Genomic DNA, 24992 nt, shown 5'->3' with positions numbered 1-24992 from the left:
TGTCCCACACATGCCTTGCATGACAATGTTACAAGAACTCCTCGCATTTTCCTCCCATTCATTCTTACTTCCCTTGCTAGTCTTGCGCTGCTCGCCCCTTGAAGGAGTTGTCGCTGTTGCCATGGATATGCTGTTCTCGCCGTTTCCCGGACGCAACAGAGGCACGAGGTGTGACACGCACGTGCTACAGACTCGCCAGGTGTCCTTCCCTCAGTGTCGTGTGTCGTGTAGAGCTGTGGTCGCGTGATGTTGTCGTTGTTTTGCCGGGAGAAACAGTAGGAGGTGCGATGCTCACAGGTGGACACACCTGTAGGTCAGCCAATCAGAGGTTAGCGGGGAATTCAAACTGTTTGTTAGAGACCAGCTTCAACGGCTTGCCTTTATTTCAGGTATCGGTGTATCGGTAGATATGGGCGAAATAAACCTCACCTGTAAATGTCAGCCTTCAAAACCCTTCGTTAATTAATTATCCGCTAGGATGTGCACAATCAACAGTGTACTACGTCACGCCAACAGTGTATTACGTCACGCTAACCGTGTACTACGTCACGCTAACAGTGTACTACGTCACGTTGGTGCACTATTCACAAGATTGCCCGCAGTCCACACCAATCAGAGAGAGAGTTCAAGTTATCCGGACGCTGTAGATAACATGTTCACAGCCTCAGGCTCAACGGAACTGGTGACATTCACAGGTGTGATCACACACCAGCCTGCAGGTGAGCCTACTGACCACCCACATGTAAATACTAGGAGACAACACTCACAGCACTTCATCAGAAACTTGTCTCACCCCCATCTCTGTCTCTCTATAGAAAGCACAAGGAGTGAGTTGGAAGCCGCAAGGACTTTCCTGTCTTTGTTTAGCACCAGAGGGAAATGGCGTGTGCCCCCCTTCACCCTCCCCTATGCCCCCACTCACTCGGATGTGCGCACAGCTACCCCGGCGTGTAGTCGGGTGGGAGTCTGTAGGCTGCGGTCCTACCCCGCACACCCCTCTTGTTTTCCTCCCGTCTCCTCCTCTCACTCCTGTGTCTTTGTAGAAACGAGCCCTTAGTGTCACGTGACAAACTCTACATGCACGTTACTGCACTATCCATGTTACTTACAGACAGTCCGCTACTATCCCCACTACTATCCGGAGTAGTGTCCACGCCACTTGACTGTCTACATGACTGTACTACCCACAGAAGTGTCCACGTCACTTTACTATCCACATCCTGTAGTATTCACGTCACTCTATCCGTAGGTTGCTGTCCACACTACTATCCACGTTACTGTCTGCACTGCTGTCTAGATGATGTTACACACTGGTACATAACGCATTACATTACTGTTCACGTTACTGCACTCTCTACGTTACTTTCCGCGTTACGTTACGTTACGTTACGTTAGTAGGCGCATTATTACCCACTTTATTTTATTATCCACTATTGTAATAGTAATATTACTGTCCACGTTACGTTACTAGGCACATTATTGCCCACCTCATTGTAATAGTAATATTACTGTCCACGTTGCTAGACCCAGTACCTTATAATCCACACTACTTATCCGCATTTACTTCAACATTGCTTTGCTCTCCACTTCTGTTATCCACTGTACCTTACTATCCGCACTGCTATCCACATTATTGTACAATCCATGCTGTTAGCAACGTTGCTATCGCCGTTACATTGTGATGCACATTACTATCCACATAGCATTACTATCCACGTTGCTATCAATGCTGCTGTAAGCGGCTGTCAGTCTCGGCGCTGCTACCTTCATTCCTCTCCACATTAATTTACTATCAGCACGACTATCCACTTTGATAGCTATTACATATCTATCCACGTCACTTTGCTCAAGTTGCTACTTACATTACTGTCTCCGCTACTTTATTATCCGCATTACCATCTACAGTCTACACTACCATCCACATTACACGTTTTCATCAGTATAACTACTCGGCCATTTTGATTTGACACGAAACTGGAAAGCAGCTTGCGGTGAAAAAAACTTGGAAATGTTTTTAAATTGATGTGATTTGTTTTTGGTTGTTGTTGTTGTTGGTGATGGTGGTGGTGGGGGGTGGTGCTGGTGGTGGGGGTGGGGGTGGGGGGTAAAGGCTGCTGTGGTGCGTGGAAGACACGAGCGGGTAGAGACAGAGACAGCGAGGCTGATGCAGCTGCTTGAATCCCCTAGAGACAGATGGCAGGGGTGATAACTCTGGAGACCATCGGAGCCGGTTTCCGGGCAGCAGCTTCATCAACGTGTGCCTGTGGGCAGTTACCTAATCCTCCCGATGCCAGCCCCGCCATCATTATCACCAGCAGCGACCGGCGGCTAATGGTGGCGGCCGCCGCCTCCGGAAACACAGCCTCGCGCCAAGCGAGTTCCGGCAAAAAGCACAGCTGCAGCCACGTGACCACAGACAGCCTCAAGAGCCAGGTAAGACGGCAACAGTGCACGTCACATTGTAGACAGGCACGTCACATCGCCACACACAGGCACGTCACATTGTCACACTAGTAGGCATGTGTCTTGTAGATATGTGACATGTAGACATGTGACTTGTAGATATGTGACATGTAGACATGTGACTTGTAGACATGTGTCTTGTAGACTCCTGTGTGTCTACTGTGTGACAGGAAGGATAGTGCTTGCTACTCCTGTGTGTCTATTGTGTGACAGGAAGGATAGTGCTTGCTACTCCTGTGTGTCTACTGTGTGACAGGAAGGGTAGTGCTTGCTACTCCTGTGTGTCTACTGTGTGACAGGAAGGGTAGTGCTTGCTACTCCTGTGTGTCTACTGTGTGACAGGAAGGATAGTGCTTGCTACTCCTGTGGTGTCTACTGTGTGACAGGAAGGGTAGTGCTTGCTACTCCGTTGTCTACTGTGTGACAGGAAGGGTAGTGCTTGCTACTCCTGTGTCTATTGTGTGACAGGAAGGGTAGTGCTTGCTACTCCTGTGTGTCTACTGTGTGACAGGAAGGATAGTGCTTGCTACTCCTGTGTGTCTACTGTGTGACAGGAAGGGTAGTGCTTGCTACTCCTGTGTCTATTCTGTGACAGGAAGGATAGTGCTTGCTACTCCTGTGTGTCTACTGTGTGACAGGAAGGGTAGTGCTTGCTACTCCTGTGTGTCTACTGTGTGACAGGAAGGATAGTGCTTGCTACTCCTGTGTGTCTACTGTGTGACAGGAAGGATAGTGCTTGCTACTCCTGTGTGTCTACTGTGTGACAGGAAGGATAGTGCTTGCTACTCCTGTGTGTCTACTGTGTGACAGGAAGGGTAGTGCTGGCTAACATGAGCAATTTCAAGATAGGTTTAACTCTTAGAATGTGAGAACTTGAGCATTCAAATCCCAGTGAATCTCCCCAGTTTTTCTGGCAAAGCAGCGCCCGGTAATCGTGGTAACATCACACGGCGATTGTTATTGTTATTTAGAAAAGATGTTTGTCAGGCTGCAGTCGCACTGTCTTCAGTGGGCGACGTGTTGACTATCTGTCACTAGACCAGTGCTGTTTGTAACAACCATCCATCGTCTACCCTTCATTTGTAAGCCACCCTCCCCATTATTCAGGGTGGTCGGGTGACGTAGCGGTTAGCGCATGTCACTAGTACAGAGAGGATTGGTTGTCGTGGGTTCAGGTCTCGTCTCGGGCACTAGACTGTTTTTGCATGCTTGAGGCGGTGTTGACGGGGCTGACTGCTTTGCTGACATAGAGGTCTAGCTGCTGACTCGGCGTAAAACACGCAGGTCGCCCTCACACCCTTTGTTTACACAGGTGATGATGACAGGTAAACATACAACTACCTCCACACAAGCCAGGCTGCACTCTCCACAGCTGTTAGCTTTGGTGCCTTGTAGGCTAGTGTCGGCAGTCGGCAAGCGATGTTCTGTCTACGACATCATCTAACGTCTGTCTCAAACATCGTCAGCACTTTCACGGTTAGCACGTGCTCCTCCTCATGCATAGTCTCCCCTGTGTCTGGAAATTACAGAGAGAGAGAGCGTGAGTGAGTGAGAGAGAGTGTGCGAGAGAGAGAGAGAGAGCGTGCGAGAGAGTGAGAGAGAGTAAGAGTGAGTGAGAGTGAGAGGTGAGAGAGAATTTTGCACATGAACAGTTGCGTGTTTGGGAAAGGCGAATGAGAGGGCGAGGGGCTACTTGAGGAATATGTGGGAAACAATGCTTGCTTAGTAATCGATGATGATGATGATGATGATGACGACGACGACGACGACAATGAGGACGACGACGATGATGATGTTTCTGCATCGCACGATTCCCATATAGACTCAACACACTTTACAAGTGTGATACACACCAATGCCACAAGCGTGCAACACACACACACACACTAACGCACACGCACTCACTCACGCACACACACACGTACTCACTCACATTCACACACTCACACACACACTCACGCATGCACTCACACACACACTCACACACGCACACATTTAATGCACATCTGTAGTCACACACACACACAGCAGTACAGAGGCGACATATTCACGTGCTCATCGCTAGAACGAAGGAGTATTTAAGAAACAGCGAGAAGAGAAGAGACAAGGGCCAGAGCTGTCACGTGACGCCGCCATTAGCGTGACGTGTCGGTGACCAGTCCAGTGTCGGACAGACTGGACTTCCATGGAAACGGTCTTTCCGCCTGCAACACACACACATAGCTATGTAGACAGAGAGAGACTTACACAGCCACTGGCTGAAGATGATCTCGTCTGTTGCTACAAGGTGCAGTGGTCTCAGACGAGAAAAAAACAAACAACGAAGACGGCGATGTTGTCAGCAGCCCATCAACATGGCGGCCTCAGTTTCTGGAAGACAAAAAGTGAAAGACGGCCTGGCACTAAGTCAGCCTTCGTGGAGCAAAAACTAGAAAGTAAAAAGTGTGAGGTTGGGGGGATGGGTGTGTGGACAGGAGCATTGTGACTGGCGATGCTAGAAATCAAGGGTGACATTACAGTCCGCTGATGACAGCAGCATGTCACACAAGTGTAGGCAAAAACGCGCTCTTGCTTGTGGCGACACCTTCAAAGGGAAGGGAGAATTGTTAGTGTAATATTCTCACTGAAAGACAGGAGACGCCGCCTATAGTATAGATTTTTACACCCAGCCTACCCCCGGGCCAAAGTGTCCATTAAATTCAAGTGACGTCACCAACGGTTTTTGCCCGCCTGAAGATGGCCGCAGGGCAAAGAATGGAGATGGATCGCCTCGACAATAGACTCCTCTCTGCCTCGCAACTTTTTTCTCTCTTTTTTTTTTTCCGGCGGAGCCAACAAGGAAAAATAATCATGGACCGCATTCATGCATAATTATCGCCAAGATGCAGAAACGTACATTCGCTGGCAAGACCCCGCCCAGCAGACGGAGGCTGTAAACAACAGAAATAAACTAGTAAACACAGGTGACCGTCGGGTGGACAACAACCACGAGTCTTGGATCGTCAGCAGATTGTAGATGACTACAGGCAAGACTGATGCTCCCTCCACATCTCCCCCACTGCAGGCTGTCCTGACACCAGCCACAGACACCACTGACACTCGCACAGCATCCTGCTGCCACCCACCAGGCATCCTCCATGTCATGTCTACACTAAAGGCGTTCACGTGACATTGGCACAAACAACTGAAGGTGTTGACATGACATTGGCAAAAACAACTGAAGGTGTTGACATGACATTGACAAAAACAACCAAAGGTGTTGACATCCTCGCGAGTACGTTCCAGCTTCCAGGTGTGTTGTATCTGACACTGACACGTGTGCAAGGTGTGCTGTATCCTGACACTGACACGTGTTCAAGGTGTGCTGTATCTGACGCTCACAGGTGTGCAAGGTGTGCTGTATCTGACGCTCACACGTGTGCAAGGTGTGTTGTATCTGACACTGACACGTGTGCAAGGTGTGCTGTATCAGACGCTCACACGTGTGCAAGGTGTGTTGTATCTGACACTGACACGTGTGCAAGGTGTGCTGTATCAGACGCTCACAGGTGTGCAAGGTGTGCTGTATCTGACGCTCACAGGTGTGCAAGGTGTGCTGTATCTGACGCTCACAGGTGTTCAAGGTGTGCTATATCTGACACTGACACGTGTTCAAGGTGTGCTGTATCTGACGCTCACACGTGTGCAAGGTGTGCTGTATCTGACACTGACACGTGTTCAAGGTGTGCTGTATCTGACACTGACACGTGTTCAAGGTGTGCTGTATCTGACACTGACACGTGTTCAAGGTGTGCTGTATCTGACGCTCACAGGTGTGCAAGGTGTGCTGTATCTGACGCTCACACGTGTGCAAGGTGTGCTGTATCTGACACTGACACGTGTGCAAGGTGTGCTGTATCTGACACTGACACGTGTTCAAGGTGTGCTGTATCTGACGCTCACAGGTGTGCAAGGTGTGCTGTATCTGACGCTCACAGGTGTGTTGGTGTGCAAGGTGTGCTGTATCTGACACTGACGCTCACAGGTGTGCAAGGTGTGCTGTATCTGACGTCACACGTGTGGGTGTGCTGTATCTGACACTGACACGTGTTCAAGGTGTGCTGTATCTGACGCTCACAGGTGTGCAAGGTGTGCTGTATCTGACGCTCATAGGTGTTCAAGGTGTGCTGTATCTGACTCTCACAGGTGTGCAAGGTGTGCTGTATCTGACGCTCACACGTGTTCAAGGTGTGCTGTATCTGACGCTCACAGGTGTTCAAGGTGTGCTGTATCTGACGCTCACACGTGTTCAAGGTGTGCTGTATCTGACGCTCACAGGTGTTCAAGGTGTGCTGTATCTGACACTGACACGTGTTCAAGGTGTGCTGTATCTGACGCTCACAGGTGTGCAAGGTGTGCTGTATCTGACACTGACACGTGTTCAAGGTGTGCTGTATCTGACGCTCACAGGTGTGCAAGGTGTGCTGTATCTGACGCTCACAGGTGTGCAAGGTGTGCTGTATCTGACGCTCACAGGTGTGCAAGGTGTGCTGTATCTGACGCTCACACGTGTTCAAGGTGTGCTGTATCTGACGCTCACAGGTGTTCAAGGTGTGCTGTATCTGACACTGACACGTGTTCAAGGTGTGCTGTATCTGATGCTCACAGGTGTGCAAGGTGTGCTGTATCTGACGCTCACAGGTGTTCAAGGTGTGCTGTATCTGACTCTCACAGGTGTGCAAGGTGTGCTGTATCTGACGCTCACACGTGTTCAAGGTGTGCTGTATCTGACGCTCACAGGTGTTCAAGGTGTGCTGTATCTGACGCTCACACGTGTGCAAGGTGTGTTGTATCTGACACTGACACGTGTGCAAGGTGTGCTGTATCTGACGCTCACACGTGTGCAAGGTGTGCTGTATCTGACACTGACACGTGTGCAAGGTGTGCTGTATCTGACACTGACACGTGTTCAAGGTGTGCTGTATCTGACGCTCACAGGTGTGCAAGGTGTGCTGTATCTGACGCTCACAGGTGTGCAAGGTGTGCTGTATCTGACGCTCACAGGTGTGCAAGGTGTGCTGTATCTGATGCTCACAGGTGTGCAAGGTGTGCTGTATCTGACGCTCACACGTGTTCAAGGTGTGCTGTATCTGACGCTCACAGGTGTTCAAGGTGTGCTGTATCTGACGCTCACAGGTGTGCAAGGTGTGCTGTATCTGCTGTATCTGACGTTCACAGACTGACCATCGAGTGCCTTATGATCGTTGGAGCAGCAGAAAGATCACACTGACAGCTTCCAACTTCCAAACGGATTTTACATCTACCTCTGTTACCGGGGATTTCATTATCATTTTCTGCATTCCATTGAAGTTTATTTCTTGTGAAAGTTGTAAACCCTTTTCTCAAATGCACCTTCCTGCACACATAAAAAGCACACAGCAAATTGTAAGATCGAGATTTTGAAGACATCGTTAGGATTCCTAGTGTCAGCAGATAAGATAAAAAGACATCCCAGCAATCCTGGAAGCAGATGTAACAGTCAAAGGTCAAAGTTTTGACAAGCAATAAAAACAAACCAACGTTTATGCCTTTTAAAACTTCTTCTCAAGTTTTTATTTCAATCACAAATAAAGAGAGTTTTGTAGGCTGAAAGATGCACCCAGCTGGTCCGAGTTATAAACAGAATCTGGGTACAGCATGCACCATAGTGCTTTGACTCAAGAATAGAAAGAAAAACAACTTCCAGTAACATTTTGTCTAACCTGTAAGGGTTGCATACAATAATAAGTCCATACACGTTACATTTTTTGCAGCTTAAATATGAATGTTTTGTTCAGACCTTAAAAACATCAAGTAATGTGCACCCCCAAAACAACATACATAATGTATTGCTACACAGGGAACTTGCTGTTACCATGGTAACTGTATGTGTGTACTTGCACTTTGTCACAAATAAAATAAGGCAATGTATCCACTGCAGCTGTGTCAGGGCTGACAACTGTATCAGTTGCAGAATATGGAGCAGACAGGAGGAGATTAAAACAGAGAGCACTGAGAACAATTAAAATGTTTTACTGGTGAGTATTTTTAACCAAAGCTCACTGTTTCTGACTAGCCTTACTAATGTTGGATGCTGTATATCCAACACATATTGTTCCATCTGTGCTTTGCCAAGATACCTGCTTCCTCATGTTTTAGCATCCACACCTGTTTTGCTTCCTGTGTGCCATGGCACTGTGCGACTGTCACTTCAGCAGCATCCAGCTTGGAAACACAGTTGTGTATGGTACCCTTCTGGAATATTCTCAGCTTACAATGTCTGGCCTCCTACATTTACCTCTTGGAAGACCATTGCTGCATTTGCTAAACCTAGATGGACATTCTGTAAACTTCCATCAGTCTGTGTTCTACTGGTATACGTCTTCAGCAAACTGTAATCAGTAAAGTTTGTAAATACTGGTTTGGTGGCCATGCTTATAAAAGAAAAAAGAGCATTTTTGTTTTGGCCATCATAGGGAATATCCTTTCAGAAGAGCACCACCTGCCAGTCCTGTGGTTTCTATACCACTGTACCGCTTGCTTGCTATGAATAGCAACACCGTGTTGAGTTTGTGTTATCAATACTGTTTTTAAAGCAATTCCTCCCACTTCTTTCCCCCGCTTACATCAGAAACATTTGTTTTTATTTCTTTTACTTTATCCACCACTGCTTTGCCATCTTCCTTCAAACATGGGCTTCTATGTCGCTCACGCTTTAGTGTGCCACCCTGTATATCAAGAGACTGTATTTAGTGTGTCACCATGACTGTATATCAAGAGACTGTATTTAGTGTGTCACCATGACTGTATATCAAGAGACTGTAATTAGTGTGTCACCATAACTGTATATCAAGAGACTGTATTTAGTGTCACCCTGACTGTATATCAAGAGACTGTATTTAGTGTGTCACCATAACTGTATATCAAGAGACTGTATTTAGTGTCACCATGACTGTATATCAAGAGACTGTATTTAGTGTGTCACCATGACTGTATATCATTAGACTGTATTTAGTGTGTCACCCTGACTGTATATCAAGAGACTGTATTTAGTGTGTCACCATAACTGTATATCAAGAGACTGTAATTAGTGTGTCACCCTGACTGTATATCAAGAGACTGTATTTAGTGTCACCATGACTGTAATTAGTGTGTCACCATAACTGTATATCAAGAGACTGTATTTAGTGTGTCACCCTGACTGTATATCAAGAGACTGTATTTAGTGTCACCATGACTGTATATCAAGAGACTGTATTTAGTGTGTCACCATGACTGTATATCAAGAGACTGTATTTAGTGTCACAATGACTGTATATCAAGAGACTGTATTTAGTGTCACCATGACTGTATATCAAGAGACTGTATTTAGTGTCACCATGACTGTATACCAAGAGACTGTAATTAGTGTGTCACCATGACTGTATACCAAGAGACTGTATTTAGTGTCACCATGACTGTATATCAAGAGACTGTAATTAGTGTGTCACCATGACTGTATATCAAGAGACTGTAATTAGTGTGTCACCCTGACTGTATATCAAGAGACTGTATTTAGTGTGTCACCATGACTGTATATCAAGAGACTGTATTTAGTGCCACCCTGTATATCAAGTGTCACTCTGTTTATCAAGAGACTGTATTTAGTGTGCCACCCTGTATATCAAGAGACTGTATTTTGTGTCACCCTGTTTATCAAGAGACTGTATTTAGTGTGTCACCCTGTTTATCAAGAGACTGTATTTAGTGTGCCACCCTGTATATCAAGAGACTGTATTTTGTGTCACCCTGTTTATCAAGACTATTTAGTGTCACCCTGTATATCAAGAGACTGTATTTAGTGTGCCACCCTGTATATCAAGAGACTGTATTTTGTGTCACCCTGTTTATCAAGACTATTTAGTGTCACCCTGTATATCAAGAGACTGTATTTAGTGTGCCACCCTGTATATCAAGAGACTGTATTTTGTGTCACCCTGTTTATCAAGACTGTATTTAGTGTCACCCTGTTTATCAAGAGACTGTATTTAGTGTGCCACCCTGTATATCAAGAGACTGTATTTAGTGTCACCCTGTATATCAAGAGACTGTATTTTGTGTCACCCTGTTTATCAAGACTGTATTTTGTGTCACCCTGTTTATCAAGACTGTATTTAGTGTCACCCTGTATATCAAGAGACTGTATTTTGTGTCACCCTGTTTATCAAGACAAGGCGGGGGATGGGTGGCCTACACGTGACTGTTGTGGCAAAGGGTCAACACGTACAACTGGGGTCATTGTTGTTTTTCTTGCAATCCCCACTTGTTTTGTCTCCCACCGTCGTGTGGGAGCACGCTGACTAGACCAGAGGTCACGTGAACAAGCGCGTTGCTGTGGGAGTTGTGTGTGTTGGGGGAGGTTGTGGGGCCTGTCTTGGTGGCCTTGGGCATCATGGCAATGACAGTGGCCTTGTGCTCGGGCCCTTCCCCAGTGCGCTGGAGGCTGAGTGACCGCGGGTACAGCGACCAGTGACCGCGGGTACGGTGCCACTCCCCTACCCTCACCACGACTCGCTAATTCGAGCCACACTCCGGGACGTGGCGGTGATGCCCTGGGGTCGACCCACACGCCCAGTGGTGCAGAGACAGGAGCCACAAAGGGGAGGGTGTGTGCTCGGTCGGCATCTCGCACACCACACTCCACCCACCCACGCAAAGTTTTCATTTCAGTCGGCTGGAAAAAAGCAGGATTAACAGACTGAAGTTCGTTTACAGTGTAGACAACACGTGAGGCGACGTGTAATAAGGCTAACACACGACACGCTGGAAATAACCATCGGTCAGTATGCTGTTGCTTCACTACAAGTTGAAAACGATCAACAGGTCAGATGTTTGCTAGGACTGACCACCTGAGAGCAGGTGGCGTGTAGTCTTCCCCTGCCAACACCGCTAGTCACAGTTCACACACCACGTGGTCTGTGCTGGACACGCGCGACTCCATCTTGTTCACAAACCCTGTGGAAGAAAACATTTAAAATAAAAGTACAAGAAGTTGCCACCCAACCCATCCGCAAAAATAAATTGTCTCGGCTGTAGCAGACCGGCGCGGCGACGTAGAAATGACGTGTCACTTGCCCAGCAAGTCCTGCACCTAGTCCAGGTGTGGTATCATCGGGCCCTCCTCTCACCTGTGTGCAAAAAGTCTCTACAAACCACAGGTGTCCACACAGTAGGAACGAGAGGTGTGCACGTTGTTGGCCGTCTTTACCAGCGGACTACACACTGTAGATGCCACAGTGAACTCTACAGCGAGTTCTACACGATCGTCTCACAACACTCACACTTCTCTACTCCTGCCTCTCCAGAAACCACACGTCACACCACCACCACCACCACTCACACCGTAGAAAAGAGGTGAAAACAACCGGGAGTAAACATCTCTCTTTAATATAAACATTGAAGGTGTAGGAAAAAACGTAGATTTTAATGACAAAAACTGCAGGCGATGTGAACAAAGTGATGACAATGGAAATGTGGAGTCGATGAAGTCACAAGCTGTCCCCCTCCCCTCCCTGCTTGCTGCCCAACAGTGAGTTCAGTGTCAGCAACACCCGATCAGCAAGACCGCAGGGCGAACAAGGGCGAGTCCGGCAGCCGATACAGTTTAGTCGGCACCAAGCTCCTCGCCTCCTCCAGCCGCCCTCCTCGTCAAGCGCGACTCTCACGGTCAGACAGGGGTGAGGTGATGAGTGAGATGAGGTCACGTCTACATGGGTGGCGGCCCACGCATGCCTGGTGGCATTCCTGGCAAGACACAAACACAACATCAAGTCCTGGAGAGTCAACTATCATCAACAATGGTTTCAACAGGCGATCACGATGACGCGGGGTGAACATCACGTGGGATGTGCTGTTGGCTAACAAGGCTAAGATGCAGGACAGGAGGACACTACGTGACTACACCATGATGCACATCATAGGAAGCGCGTGTTTGGCGGCACAACGCACCAACAACACAAGTGCCGCCAGAAAGGTCCAAGGCTGCACGCTGTGCTCACCTAGCGGACACCCGACACCTCCCCTCTCCACGCACCCCGTCACAGCGGCTCCCTGCCCCTAGGGTAAGCAGGCCCCACGCGGCAGCAGCAAGAGGAAAGAAGAGGAGACCGGAGGTAAATGGAAGATTGCCGGACGGGCTTGGGCTGGTAATAACAGGCAGCTAGCTATCTGGCCATTATGCCTCTTCACCGCGGCTAACAACACCTGCCCTGGGCCCGCGGCCCACCCACCCCTTCCCCGCGCTCTCGCATACACCCGGCCCCCTCAGGGCACACGGGACAAGCGCGAGGAGGGTAGCGGGGGAGGTGGGAGGTAGCTGTGTTATTACAAGGACCGAGGGCGCCCTCAGGCGGTGAAGCTGTGCGGATCAATACCCGCCTGATGAAAGCATAATCGCGCGCCCAGCCACAGCCCGCGGGGTAGGGACAGCGGGCAGCGGCAGGAGAGGACTTATTAGGGAAACAGCGCCACCTCCCTATCCCCAGGCTGCGCTCTGTAGTCTCCACCCCTTCCCCCCAAAAAACCCCTACACTTCCTAGAGTCTACCTACAGCACACACTTATGCAAGCCTACCCTTCTCCGACAACCAAAACTTTTTTGAGCCACAGCAGCCTCTCTCTCGGCCAAACTTCCAGCAGACATTCAGCAAAAATTCATACTATCTCTAAAGGAAAGGTGTCGGAGACACATTTGCATACCCACAACTACGACTGTTCCCTAACCTTTTATTTTTTAAGGTCTCGGAGGAGCGAGGTGACTCCCTTTTCTTGGGGCCAGCTTTAGATCAGGGCGGTGCCCATCTTCATTCCCTTGCTGCCTCACCTTCCCCGACCCTCTCTGGAGTCAGGTACCCATTCCTGACAGATGGGTGAACTGGGTCGTTAGCTTACACCAAATGGATATGGAATGAGCCTATCAGTTCGTATGCCAACGCTCTAACCATCCAGTAGGCAAAAAAAATAAAGCAACACCCCTACCCTTCTAAGGAAAAAATTTCACCCTCTTTCATTCCCTTTCTACAGTCATACATCAATCTCATTAAACATCTTAATTTATTCTCTGAAACTACCTAACAAGAGTAATGAGGCAATAATTTGACCAATGAAGGGGGTGGAAGAAACCAGTCTACAGTACCATCCAATAGGGCAAAACCTCACTGTGCGCATTTCCAATGCATAAAGACATAAGAATAATAAAAGCAAAATTTGTAAAGCGTATACTCACACTCATAAGGAGTGTGACTATGTGTCATTTTATAAATTGTTACATTAAGATTATACAATGTATATTGTCTTTGCCAATTTCAGCTCTTAAATTCAATGTTGCATATGCAGGTCTAGCCAAAACATCCCCAGCCAAACCGACCTGACTCCTCTCAAATACAATCTAAGCTATAAACAAAGCCAGAAAGCAAATTAAATAAAGAAAACCCCAACCAACAAAAGCCAAAAAAAAAAAAAAAAAAAAAAAGCCAAACAAACCAAGGGTGGTCTGATAGATAAGCACCAGCCACAGAAATAATAATTTTTTCAACCGGAAACTGTTTTCCAAAATCATTGTGAACCATAGCCCATTAAAAATTGAGAACAAAGAAATACGCATATTTGATATGTGCATTCGGTTCTCAATGCTTTTATAAAACTACTTTTAACCCCCTCCCCTCAGATTTGATCCCAAATCAAGTCTGACTGTTCTTGCCCAAACACATCAGGATCGGCAGCTGCTGTTTTGTCTTTTTACACCAGCATTCTTTTCTGTCATCTGATAAAATCTTTAGAACTGTACAGTTACATAACAGTTATCTGGTTTTTACAACTTTTATTTTTACTTAACACTTAGGGAAAGTCATTGAAAGCAAATACCTAACCCACAATGACTCGTGTATTATCCCAAAATCAATGGTTTGAGAAGTTTATCACCAGCGAACAAAGCAAGTGTTATACGTTGGGCCATGACCAAAGCAGGCATAAGTCAGTGAATATAGCAAGTGTTTATTGTGAGCAAGGACCAAAAACCTATCAGATAATACTCACCTCTCATCATACCAGGCATAGGTCCCCGAGGGGGCATAACTCCTCTGCCACCCGGCCCAGGAGGTCGCACACCACCCATCATCATTGGAGGTCCCCGCGGAGGTCCTAGACAACACAATATCATATAACAAAGCTACCATCACAGCTGAAAGCAGCACAGGGTTCCCAGGGACAGGGATGGTGCCGAGTAAGGACCTTATAAGGACCTTTCATGCATTCGTAAGGACCTAAGTGACAGTCATCAATGCTTAAGTTTTTCTCTTGTATGGTCGGAAAGATGTATTATTTATGAATCTGTGGTCTTCTCTATGTTCTCAAATACATGTATTTCTAGTAATAAATAATCAAAGAGTTAATTTTGATGCCTGTCTTCCACATTTAGATTAGATAACTTAAAAAGTGTCCTTAGCGCGCTGATAACATACACCGTTAATGTTCCAAGTTTTCTAGAAATCTAAGTAATAATAATTGCAAAACCTGAAAGCCATTCTTTGGTGTAATACAAAAGTCAGTTCATGTCTCTCTCTCGCACACACACTCTAACGGGAAGAGAGAGAGAGAGAAATAGAGCTATGCACAGTAGTACTAGAAGATCAAGGTTCAAGAAAGAGTAAGTTTCTAAAGACCTTTTGAAAAAAGAGTGTTTTTTGCGAGTACGGAAGGGCAACTAGTGTTGTACAGATGTGTAGACCAAACATGCGGCGAAAAATTGTCGGTATTTTGTGCCAAAGTCGACTCCGAAAATAAATTTGTGGTAATATTTTATCGATATAAGGACTTGTAAGGGTCACAGAGAAAATGTAAGGACCTGTATGAGAATTTGTAAGGACCGCATGGCAAATATAAGGACTTATAAGGCCTTATGGCGAAAATTCAATATGTAAGGACTTATAAGGACCTTGTAAGGACCTGGGAACCCTGCAGCACTTAAATGTAAAACTGACAAGTATTTAAATCGTATCCAAATAAGAAATAGTTTACAGAAACAATACTTTACAAGTATTGCAAACAGCACTGAAATGTAACATTAGCTATGAGTATTTAAATGCATCCAAATAAGAAATACTTCTTCAATCCTGTGTTTTGGAGAGATCAAATTACAGGCCACTGTTCTTAATATCACATTAACTTAAAAATCCTTAATAAATAGTGCAGTTGTACAACATGCTAGCTACAGCATCAGGCCTTCAAAACTCTTAAGGGAGAGAAATCATATTCAACAATTTTAAAACCCATAACTGGTTACCTCCCTTTAGATGTGACTAACAGTTATCCCTTGACTGATGGAAGAAAACGAGATGAGGGGTGGGGGTGGGGAACTGGTGTTTTACTCTAAGCCAGCAACTAAGGCTATAGCATGGTAAGAGATGAGATGAAAAATGTTCCACTTTCCTCTGTTACATGTACAAAAAAACACCATCTAACACAACAAAACACTGATTAGTTTTAACTAATCACCCTCTTACTCATTGTTTGCCTTTGATACAAATTGCAAAACATATTTTGCACCTCAAAAAAAGGTGTCTGATACAGAACAAGTAATTCACTAAGGAAAGCACAAATCTGCTATTATTTCATCTACTACCAATGAAAAGTGATGGGACTGAACACTTAGAATGGTAGTGGTGGCCCAAAGTACAATGTGCTCCAATATTCACACCTATTAATCTACAACAAAAACCAACTATCATTGACACACGGTTTTAAAGCACATTAAAAAAAATATTTCAGTGGTATGATCTGCAATAAAATATAGTTTTTGTTTTATTGGACTAAATTCATATGAAAAATGATAACTGTATGGAATGTAGAGAGTTCCTGTCCTAAATTGGGATACAAGGCAGAAATAAACAAATATATTCGTGCAAATATAAAAGCATAAAGTGCCAACCAATGAAATATTTTACTACAATATAAATTATAGTACCTACTGTTGTCTTTTAGGCTGTCAACGTACAAACCCATGTCAAATCAAACAACCAGCAAAAACATATCTCTTGACCAACAGACACATTTTTTTACTTTCAAATGTAACTAAATTCCTGATTGGTTGACTAGTTTAGCCCTTTAACTCATTCAATACAGACTAATCAACACCACGAAGCAGTAGCTATTTGCAGGTGTGAATTCTATAGGAAGAGTTAAGGCAAGTAATCAGTAGTAAAACAATCACAGAAAAAAAGCTGACAGTTTCTTCCCTCATATATTCATTTATTTACACACATGAAAGAAACCCAGTGCTTACTCTCTCTTTAAGAACAAAGTACAGAAAAAGTCTTACCTCCCATAGGGGGCATGCCTCGAGGCATGGCAGGTCTTGCTGGTGCAGACACTGTAGCACGACCTGCTGGAGTCATCATCTGTTGCGATGGACCACCCACACCTCGCACCGGACCTTGTAAGCCTGGAGCACCAGCACCCATTCCAGCACCTGCTGGCACACCACGACCAGCTGCTCGCCCCATACCTGAGCCCCCTGCTGTTCCCGCAAGAGGCACACGTGCTATTCCCTCCTGCACAACAGTAGTTTACAAATATACAGGTGACCACACTGATTTATATGACAATTTAACACATACAAGATACTGGTCTATGCACATACTTTTCTCCACAGCCTGCAGCAAGACTTTTAACAAATCTCCCACTACTGCGAAAGACTAGGTAATGTGACTGGACACAGACTTGTGTGCACCACTAGTAACTTCCACTAAAACACAAGCCAAACAACAGTCAAAAATCCGCTAAGCCAGAATTTAAAGTCTGAGGTCCACTTCAACAAGTGAAAATCTAGGCTTAAAAGCTTGTTCCACTGTAAGTTGATAAATGTAATACAAAAATAAATCTGAGTAGGTAAAATGAAATATTGACATTTTCATTAAAAAAGTACAAGTATTTTAAAAACAAAGAACACCTTAAGACATATTCTATACTTATTGGCTTTTTTGTGAAACCTGATAATCTAAGGATCGACACATTGATTTTGTGGTATCTCAAAGTGTTTTAGTGATATCTGCAGTCAAATATGATACCCTCAAGAAAACACAAAAAGGAAATAAATTTTCAATTACCAATAGCAGCCACAAAAATTCCTAAACCAAAAAAATCAATATGCTATCATATAGCTTATTCGTCTGTACACAAGATTACAAATTTTTATTATTTTAGCATAAGCCTGCCTAGAGATAACCACCTTAATCTGCCTTGATGAGAAACTGCATTAAGAAAAGTTTTTCCAAGGCATTTAACATGTAGTATATATATATCATTAAAATTGTGTATATAATAGTAGGTAATATACAATTCCACTAAAGCAAAAAGTTTCACAAAATATAGGTAGTAATCATAATTATTACCATGACATCGAAAGACCATTTAAGGTATGAAAAAAAATGGGCGTGCACTGCTTCATCCACTGCATTAACACTATTTCACTTTAACTGTATGCAAAATCGCATAATTCAATTGTTATCAAAATCTTAACAAAGGCTGACATTTTAAATTTTTATTTAAAATTTTTAAATTCAATGCATTACCTAAAATAGACTACCACTTTACACCTGATGTAAAGATGCCATTGTTATTTATTTCCATGTCATCAGTACCAAGTGTTTACAGTAAACAAACCACAAACAGAAAACTTTTATAACCTGAATACATCCTGCCGAATAAATTGGCGATAAAAAAATGGTTCAGAAACCAATGTCATAAATAAAAGCTCATGTTGTGTATGTGGCTGGAGGAAACTAAACCAAAATAATCTGTATGCTAATGAAAACAATCACGTTGCCATCTTTTAATATCTGCATTATTACAATTTAAGGCCAGACACCGGTCGAAAAATTGTCAAAAATTTTTCATTTTGGCCATTTTCAGATTACTTCATACTGTCAAAGTTCATATTTTGTTCTATTCACTCGCCAAGTGGTTTTTCATAGAATAATCTAGAAATATGTCTATTTTGTCAATGAAAACATCTACTTCTATCCTATTTACTTTTCCCGAGCGCAGAATTAGCGAGAATAGAGAATGTTTGAGACATAGCAACACACCTCGCCACGTGGGCAACTGTGTCACATCGTATATCGGTCGAAAGGTCATGACATGAATTTTCAAACAAAGGCTGAGTCAAAACCCTTAGAAGGCCCCAAGCTATGATACAAGCTCTTTTCTAGACGACACAAAGGGTCGGAAACTTCCTTATATGGACGCATGCGTAACATACTTTGCATATAGCCAATCAGAATTCACTAATGCCGACCTAGACGGGGTCATAGGGCACACGAACACGCTTCGGCTGTGCTCGGGTATCCCACAAGGCAACTGTCATGGCCTCCGGATGTATAAACAAATGGAGACAGCAAGTCAAAGCTAGTTCTGGGATATTTTCTTTTCTAAGACATTAACGTTGATATTAAATGTTTATTGTGCCTGTCAGACGCTCATTTCTTCTCACAATACCACGTGCAAAAAAATAAAAACCACGTGGACATTCTTAGACCGTCGAAGCAGCTAAAAAAAGTAACTTAGTGAACCGAATTCGGCTGTCGAAATCACCATCAGTCATGTGGTAAGCGAGCTGAAAATAAAGCGAAGTTTTCATTTCTGCTGCAAATCTCGGTAGTAATCAGGACTAGATGCAAACATTTACACATTTGAGTCAATTTGCAATGCTAGTTATTTATGTACTTTGTCAGGAATGTAGGGAAACAGAGCTTACATCATTTGCACAGAAAACAAAGGTTGGGTGGGGGTTGGATGGTCTTACTCCAACCAAATGTAACAAACAGAATGTGAAGACAATTATGTATAGCATTCCCAACAAACAATGAAAACTGCTATCTAGTCAAGTTTGTAGCCATTCAGTGTCTAGAGAGCACATCATTGTCAGCCCCCTAAAAGGCCAGACAGCTATAGTGCTTTTCCCAGAAATCTTTGACAGAAAATAAGATACCCCCTAGCCACAAAAATCAACCATCTTTAATCCATGTGACTACAGAGGTAATTCATAAAATAATCCTAGCATACAGAGGAACAGAACATGAGCAGCTGCTTAAATTCTGGTGCACCAGTGATGTATCTCTAGATTTCATGAATAGGTTATTCTTATTCCTATTTGTCCCCAGTGGAGCATAGGGCTGCAAGAATTGGTTATACTCCCCTATAAGCTTTTGAAATAATTTCTTTAATTGATGTTCATCCCATCACCCTGCAACTGAAGGCTAAGAAAGATGAGAGTGTTTCCTACTAATGCTGCTACTTCAGTAGATGCTCGCAAAAATTGGAAGCAATATGCGACATCATCACTAAATGTTAGAGAGCAAAAGACCAAAGATGGCAAAAACCATGAAGCTAGTGGACACTGAACTTCTATATAACTAACTAAACCTATAACTGTGTTGCTCAATGTTTGCAAACACCATTGTTTTTATTACTGTGTACTTCTCTGAAGCCTAGTCAGCAGTTGGGTACACAACACAACCATGTTGACTTTTCTAAAAGTGAATAAAATAATTAATTTTATTAGTAATGTTAAAGTTATATGTAGTAACACATTGAAAGATGGTTATACTTTTCATTCAGCAGGTAAATTACATGAAAGGCTTAGATAAAACAAAGTTACTAAGCTTGATATTTCTGCTCGCGCTTTTTCCGTTCATTGTTTTTGTTACAGTTTGTTTACTTAAAATCCCTATAACTTTATATTGACATGTGATACAGGCCTAAAATTTGAATGAAGTTTTCTTCATACATATGTAAACATTTCAGTGAGAGCTTTTTAAAAAATATTTAGTGGTTTAGTAGTTACTAAGCTTTCACTTTGTTTTCCTTCGCCTTTTCAGTTTCTTGTTTTAGTAAGCTTGTTTAGTTGAAATAACTTTATATTGGCATGTGATACAGGCCTAAAATTGGGTTGAAGTTTTCTTTATTCATATTTAAACATTTCTATGAGAGCTTTAAAAAAAATATTGAGTAGTTTAGAAGTTACTAAGCTTTCAGTTTTTCTTTCCGCGATTTCTCAGTTTCTTGTTTTGGTTAGAGACTGTTTACTTCAAAAGCTAACTCCTTCTTTTTGACAAGAGATATAGATCTGCAATTTGGTTGAGCTTTTCTTCATACAAATTTAAACATTTCTATGATAGATTTTTAAAAATTACTTAGTAGTTTGGTAGTTATACCGTTTTACATCAAAATTTCTTAAAATTTAACACACTTTTTTACAAAAAAAAAAATTATAAAAAAAACTAAGAGGAATTCGCAAATTCTTTATCATAGAAATGTAGATCTGTCTTTTAGGTAACTATTTCAAAAAGAATTTTGAGTCTACTCACAAAATTGAAGAAGTTTTTAGCTTTTAAAATTGTTTGTTTTGGCGCCATTTTGGATTGTTTCCATGGCAACCGATAGCGCGACGAGTGCAGTAAAACCAGTTTTTGAAACTTCATTCAAGGGCTAAATAGCTGATACAAAAAAATCCGCGCTATCCCGTGAAACAAAAAAAATTTTTTTTCGACCGGTGTCTAACCTTAAACCTTTGAAAAAAAGTTTTTCAACAAGAGATAAGATTTTACTTTCTTAAAATCATCAGAATCCATTATGACTTCACATTGTGATTTTGCTTTGGCATGTGCTACTTCTCAGCACTCTTTTTATTAATTATATAATTGGTGCATTTTGATTTTGGGACTTCGAGGAATATTCCCATCAAAGACTTATTATTTTCATTTACGAATCAGAGAAAGTTTGTTAAACTCTGTGTCCATCACTACCGAGTTCGAGAAAATCAAACTTTAGCCATTTTGCTGATGATAGGTGGGAATGAACTGATCAGATCACTTTTGAAAATTTTAACAAGAAATTACCAAATAAGCCAAGAGCAATGACCAACTCAAGGACGACCCGGGAAAGATAAAAATAGCCCAAGCCTTTTATTCATATATCAAGTTAGGGGAGAGAAAGCAGATTATAATGACGAACATCTTTCTTTTCTCTCTGCTAGCTGCTTCCCTTTATATCTTGACCCTTGATGTTTCACTTATAAAAATGTCAACTGTTAGTAACAAACCTCTGCTGAGGGTGGTCCTTCCACTGTCATAGAAACTAAATGCTCTCCTCGAAGCAAGACCAAGCCTAAGACTCTTTTCTCTTCCCTCTCACCACTCTTAGCTGTCTTGGGCTTTATCTTACGGAACTCATCACAGTCCCCAAGAATAAGGTTCATGTGTTTGTCAAATGCTTTGAAGGTTCCAATAAATGTCCGTCCATCCTGCAGTGTGCACCTCATCCTATAGTTGATGTGCTGCAGCATCTTAGAGCTGCGTCCGACCGTCTGCAGCAAAAGAGATTAAGTTAATGAATGCATGCAGCAGAAAGTATACGAGATGTATACCAATACTATCCTCCTCACTGTAAATACACATAGTAACAGTGAGTACACACCAATCAAAGACAAGATTATACAAATCACATTTCTTCCAGAACATATTTACCCTGATCCCTATCCTAATTCAATTATTGATAAAGCCATAATTAGGATTCTACAATAATTTCAGGGTTAGAATTACAATGTAATGGATGTTATGTTTCATTTGCAAGAAATCTCCTTTTCCACACTTCATCTAAATCATTGCCTTTAAAAAAAACCATCACATCTAAAGTTGCTGTAAGAATCAGGTGGAAACAAACCTGCATTCAGTTTTAACTTGCTGGTCACTGGTGATTCTAACCTTTATAGCATTATGGTAAAGATTAGGTGTTTTATATTTTAAATATTGTATTTTATGTGTTATGCATCTGTACAACAGAATGAGAAAATAAACTAAAAAAAAAGTTAGGTGCCAATGTTGTTCTAATAATTATCAGTTATAGTATAAACAAATTGTCTTCTGAAAGTTATGGCTTCATCTTGATATTGTTTAGGAGGGTGAGTGGCTGATAAAAATGAGTGATGAGATTTATTGTAATGGTGAAAGGGTGAGTTGCATTGGGAAAAATAAAATGTCACATAACCGCATTGATGTGGTGTGAAATGAATAGTCGGTGACCTAGGTCCTAGGACCTGCGTACAGCCAATACAGACAGCAACGGCTTTTATTGTCCAACGCTTGTGATCCCAACTGCCAAAAATATTCTCATTCATAGTCACAGCAGTGTGTGAGCCCATTCAGTGCTTCAGCTTCATCAGTCAAGACCGTGTGTGCACATTTGTGTGAGGGAGCCAAACTGAGGCGCCAAGTCGCTGTGGGCTCACACTCGCTGTCAGCAAGGCTCTATTTTTAAAAACAACAGAACTGAAACTAGCCACTCGTCAGAACAAGAAAAGCGATGTTTACGATCAAATTTGCTTTATATATGAGCTTACCATTTTTGCTGCGTGGATGTAAAATCTATCGATAAAATATTTCCAGATAGACCATCGGCTTTGTTGATTATTTATAACGTCAGCCCTACGCTTTCTCACCACCGGAAGTAGCCGGCAAGACGGGACTCAAGGGCCGTAACTAACCACGCGCCGCCTTCCCTCCCCTTGTCGGGGCAGCTCATCAGACGTGTTTGTGATTAACTCACTGCTTTCAGTGCTGAATGCGCGCTGACAACAACAACAGAACAATCACCACATCGACAGTGTGAAATATAACATTCTAGTATTCTATATGAGATACTTATATACAGAGATGATCACAGATTTCTATGCTTAGACCGTGCATTCAGCACCAACGCCATGACAAATCCTGCTGACTATAAAGCACTCTATCATTAAAACCGTTATTTAAAATAAGCTTCATTATTTAAAAGATATTCAGACCAGGACCCAACTGCTGCATTTTAGTGTTACACTGTTCTTCTCAGAGTTGTCGGTAAGCTTGTGTGTGCCTTTATGGAGAGTGGATCTACTGAGCACGGAGCCATATATGATTACCTGTGTTAATGTCTGTGTGAGCACAGAATTATATTCCAACAATAAACATCCGAGTAGGTCATCTAAATTTGTACAGATTTTCAAACATACATAATAGACAATGAATTTGTGTTTCTTTTTTGGCATAAAAATTCGGCGTTTTATTTCGTTTTTGTCTGAAAATGTAAACTGCGTCGTGTAAGATATTTAGCAAAGAATTATCTCTCACCCGTTAGTATAACGTTCACCCTTTGTTTGCTAACCATAGGCTAACGTACATCACTTGTTTGATTGAATGATTATTATAATATTTCTGACATTTTTGTCCTGTTGCTATTGTGCCTTTTTCATATTTGCACACATGAGTGCGTGTGCCAGTGAGTCAGTGTGTATGTTGGGTGGGTTGATGGGGAGGGGAGAGGTGGAACTCTGTTCACAAGAATCATGGGGGCGAGTATGCTTCCATCTATGCTCCGTGTGTGTGTGTGGCAGAAGACGAGAGGTAGGAAAACAAATGGAGGAGCGTGTAAAGGAAGGTTTTTGTGTATAGACAGCAAATAAAGACAGGTAAAGATTGATTTGTGCATGTTGTCAGTGATGTTTCACCGGTCTCAAATAACATCTTCAAGTAAAAACGCTTGTCGAACGAAAATTGTATGAAGAGGCTTGTACACCAAGACCGAATGTCTGCTATCTGATTCTGACGAAACATAATTTTTCTGCAAATATATATATATATTTTTAGAATGCAAGTTTCCTTGCACTTAGCTCTGTTTTGCTGAGTTCTCTGAAGATGTTTGTATTTCTACAATGTTTTGAGTAGACCCACGTACAAATAATTTGTGTTATCTAGAACTCATGCTCACATTTGGAGAAAATCATCGAGCATCATCACTGTCTGCTTGTCGTCTCCCTTCTCAACTGAACACCAAGGCTTCGGTCTCTTGTAGGCAGTACATCGGACCGTGGACACCACAGTTCTGTATCGACTATGTGTTGCTAATGTCATGGGACACTGACGAGAACACGCTCAGCATCAGTCAAGTCTAGCCTCATACCCTGGGACAATCCACATGACATCCTAACTCAGCCAGTACTTAGTGGCGGTCTACATCTTGAACTGTGTCATCAAGCCTGTCGTCGTCGTTATCGGCCTGCCGTCCAATGTCATCAACTGTGTGGTGTTCTGGCGCGAGGGACTAGGGGACCGCATGAACGTCTGTCTCTTTGCCTTGTCCGTGGCTGACTTTTGTGTGATAACCATCTCAGCGGCTATTAGCCTAAGCTATTACTTGGAAAGGCTCGATCCTGCTACTTGGAATGGTCTTTACACTTACTTTCAAGCCTTCGTATCTGGAGTGGGTCGGGGGTTCCGCACTGCCTCTGGATGTATCACCACGGTGATAGCCGTGGAGCGCTGTCTGTGTGTCGTGTTCCCCCTCAAGGCGGCCTCTGATCCGCACCCGCACCATGGCGGTGATGATGGTCTTCATCCTTTGTTTCTCTCAGCTGGCCTTTTTCACAATTCCCGCAAGAGCTGCTGT

At 43.4% G+C, this 24992-nt stretch overlaps 1 protein-coding gene across 1 annotated transcript; it reads right to left on the bottom strand.

The window, feature by feature from the left end:
• Positions 1–11888: 11888 nt before the first annotated feature.
• On the bottom strand, positions 11889–23066 carry LOC112553152 (small nuclear ribonucleoprotein-associated protein B'-like). The gene is made up of 5 exons (XM_025220181.1): positions 22912–23066; positions 21616–21879; positions 16834–17065; positions 14553–14657; positions 11889–12264 (listed from the first exon to the last, which is right to left on the bottom strand). Exons 1-5 carry the CDS (start codon positions 22912–22914, stop codon positions 12227–12229), a joined length of 642 nt encoding a protein of 213 aa, XP_025075966.1. The 5' UTR covers positions 22915–23066; the 3' UTR covers positions 11889–12226.
• Positions 23067–24992: the final 1926 nt, after the last annotated feature.

Source organism: Pomacea canaliculata, linkage group LG12 (assembly GCF_003073045.1).
Source record: "Pomacea canaliculata isolate SZHN2017 linkage group LG12, ASM307304v1, whole genome shotgun sequence".
Taxonomy (NCBI): Eukaryota; Metazoa; Mollusca; class Gastropoda; order Architaenioglossa; family Ampullariidae; genus Pomacea; species Pomacea canaliculata.
Note: the sequence above shows the minus strand (reverse complement) of the source record. Positions and strands in the feature narration are given on the sequence as shown.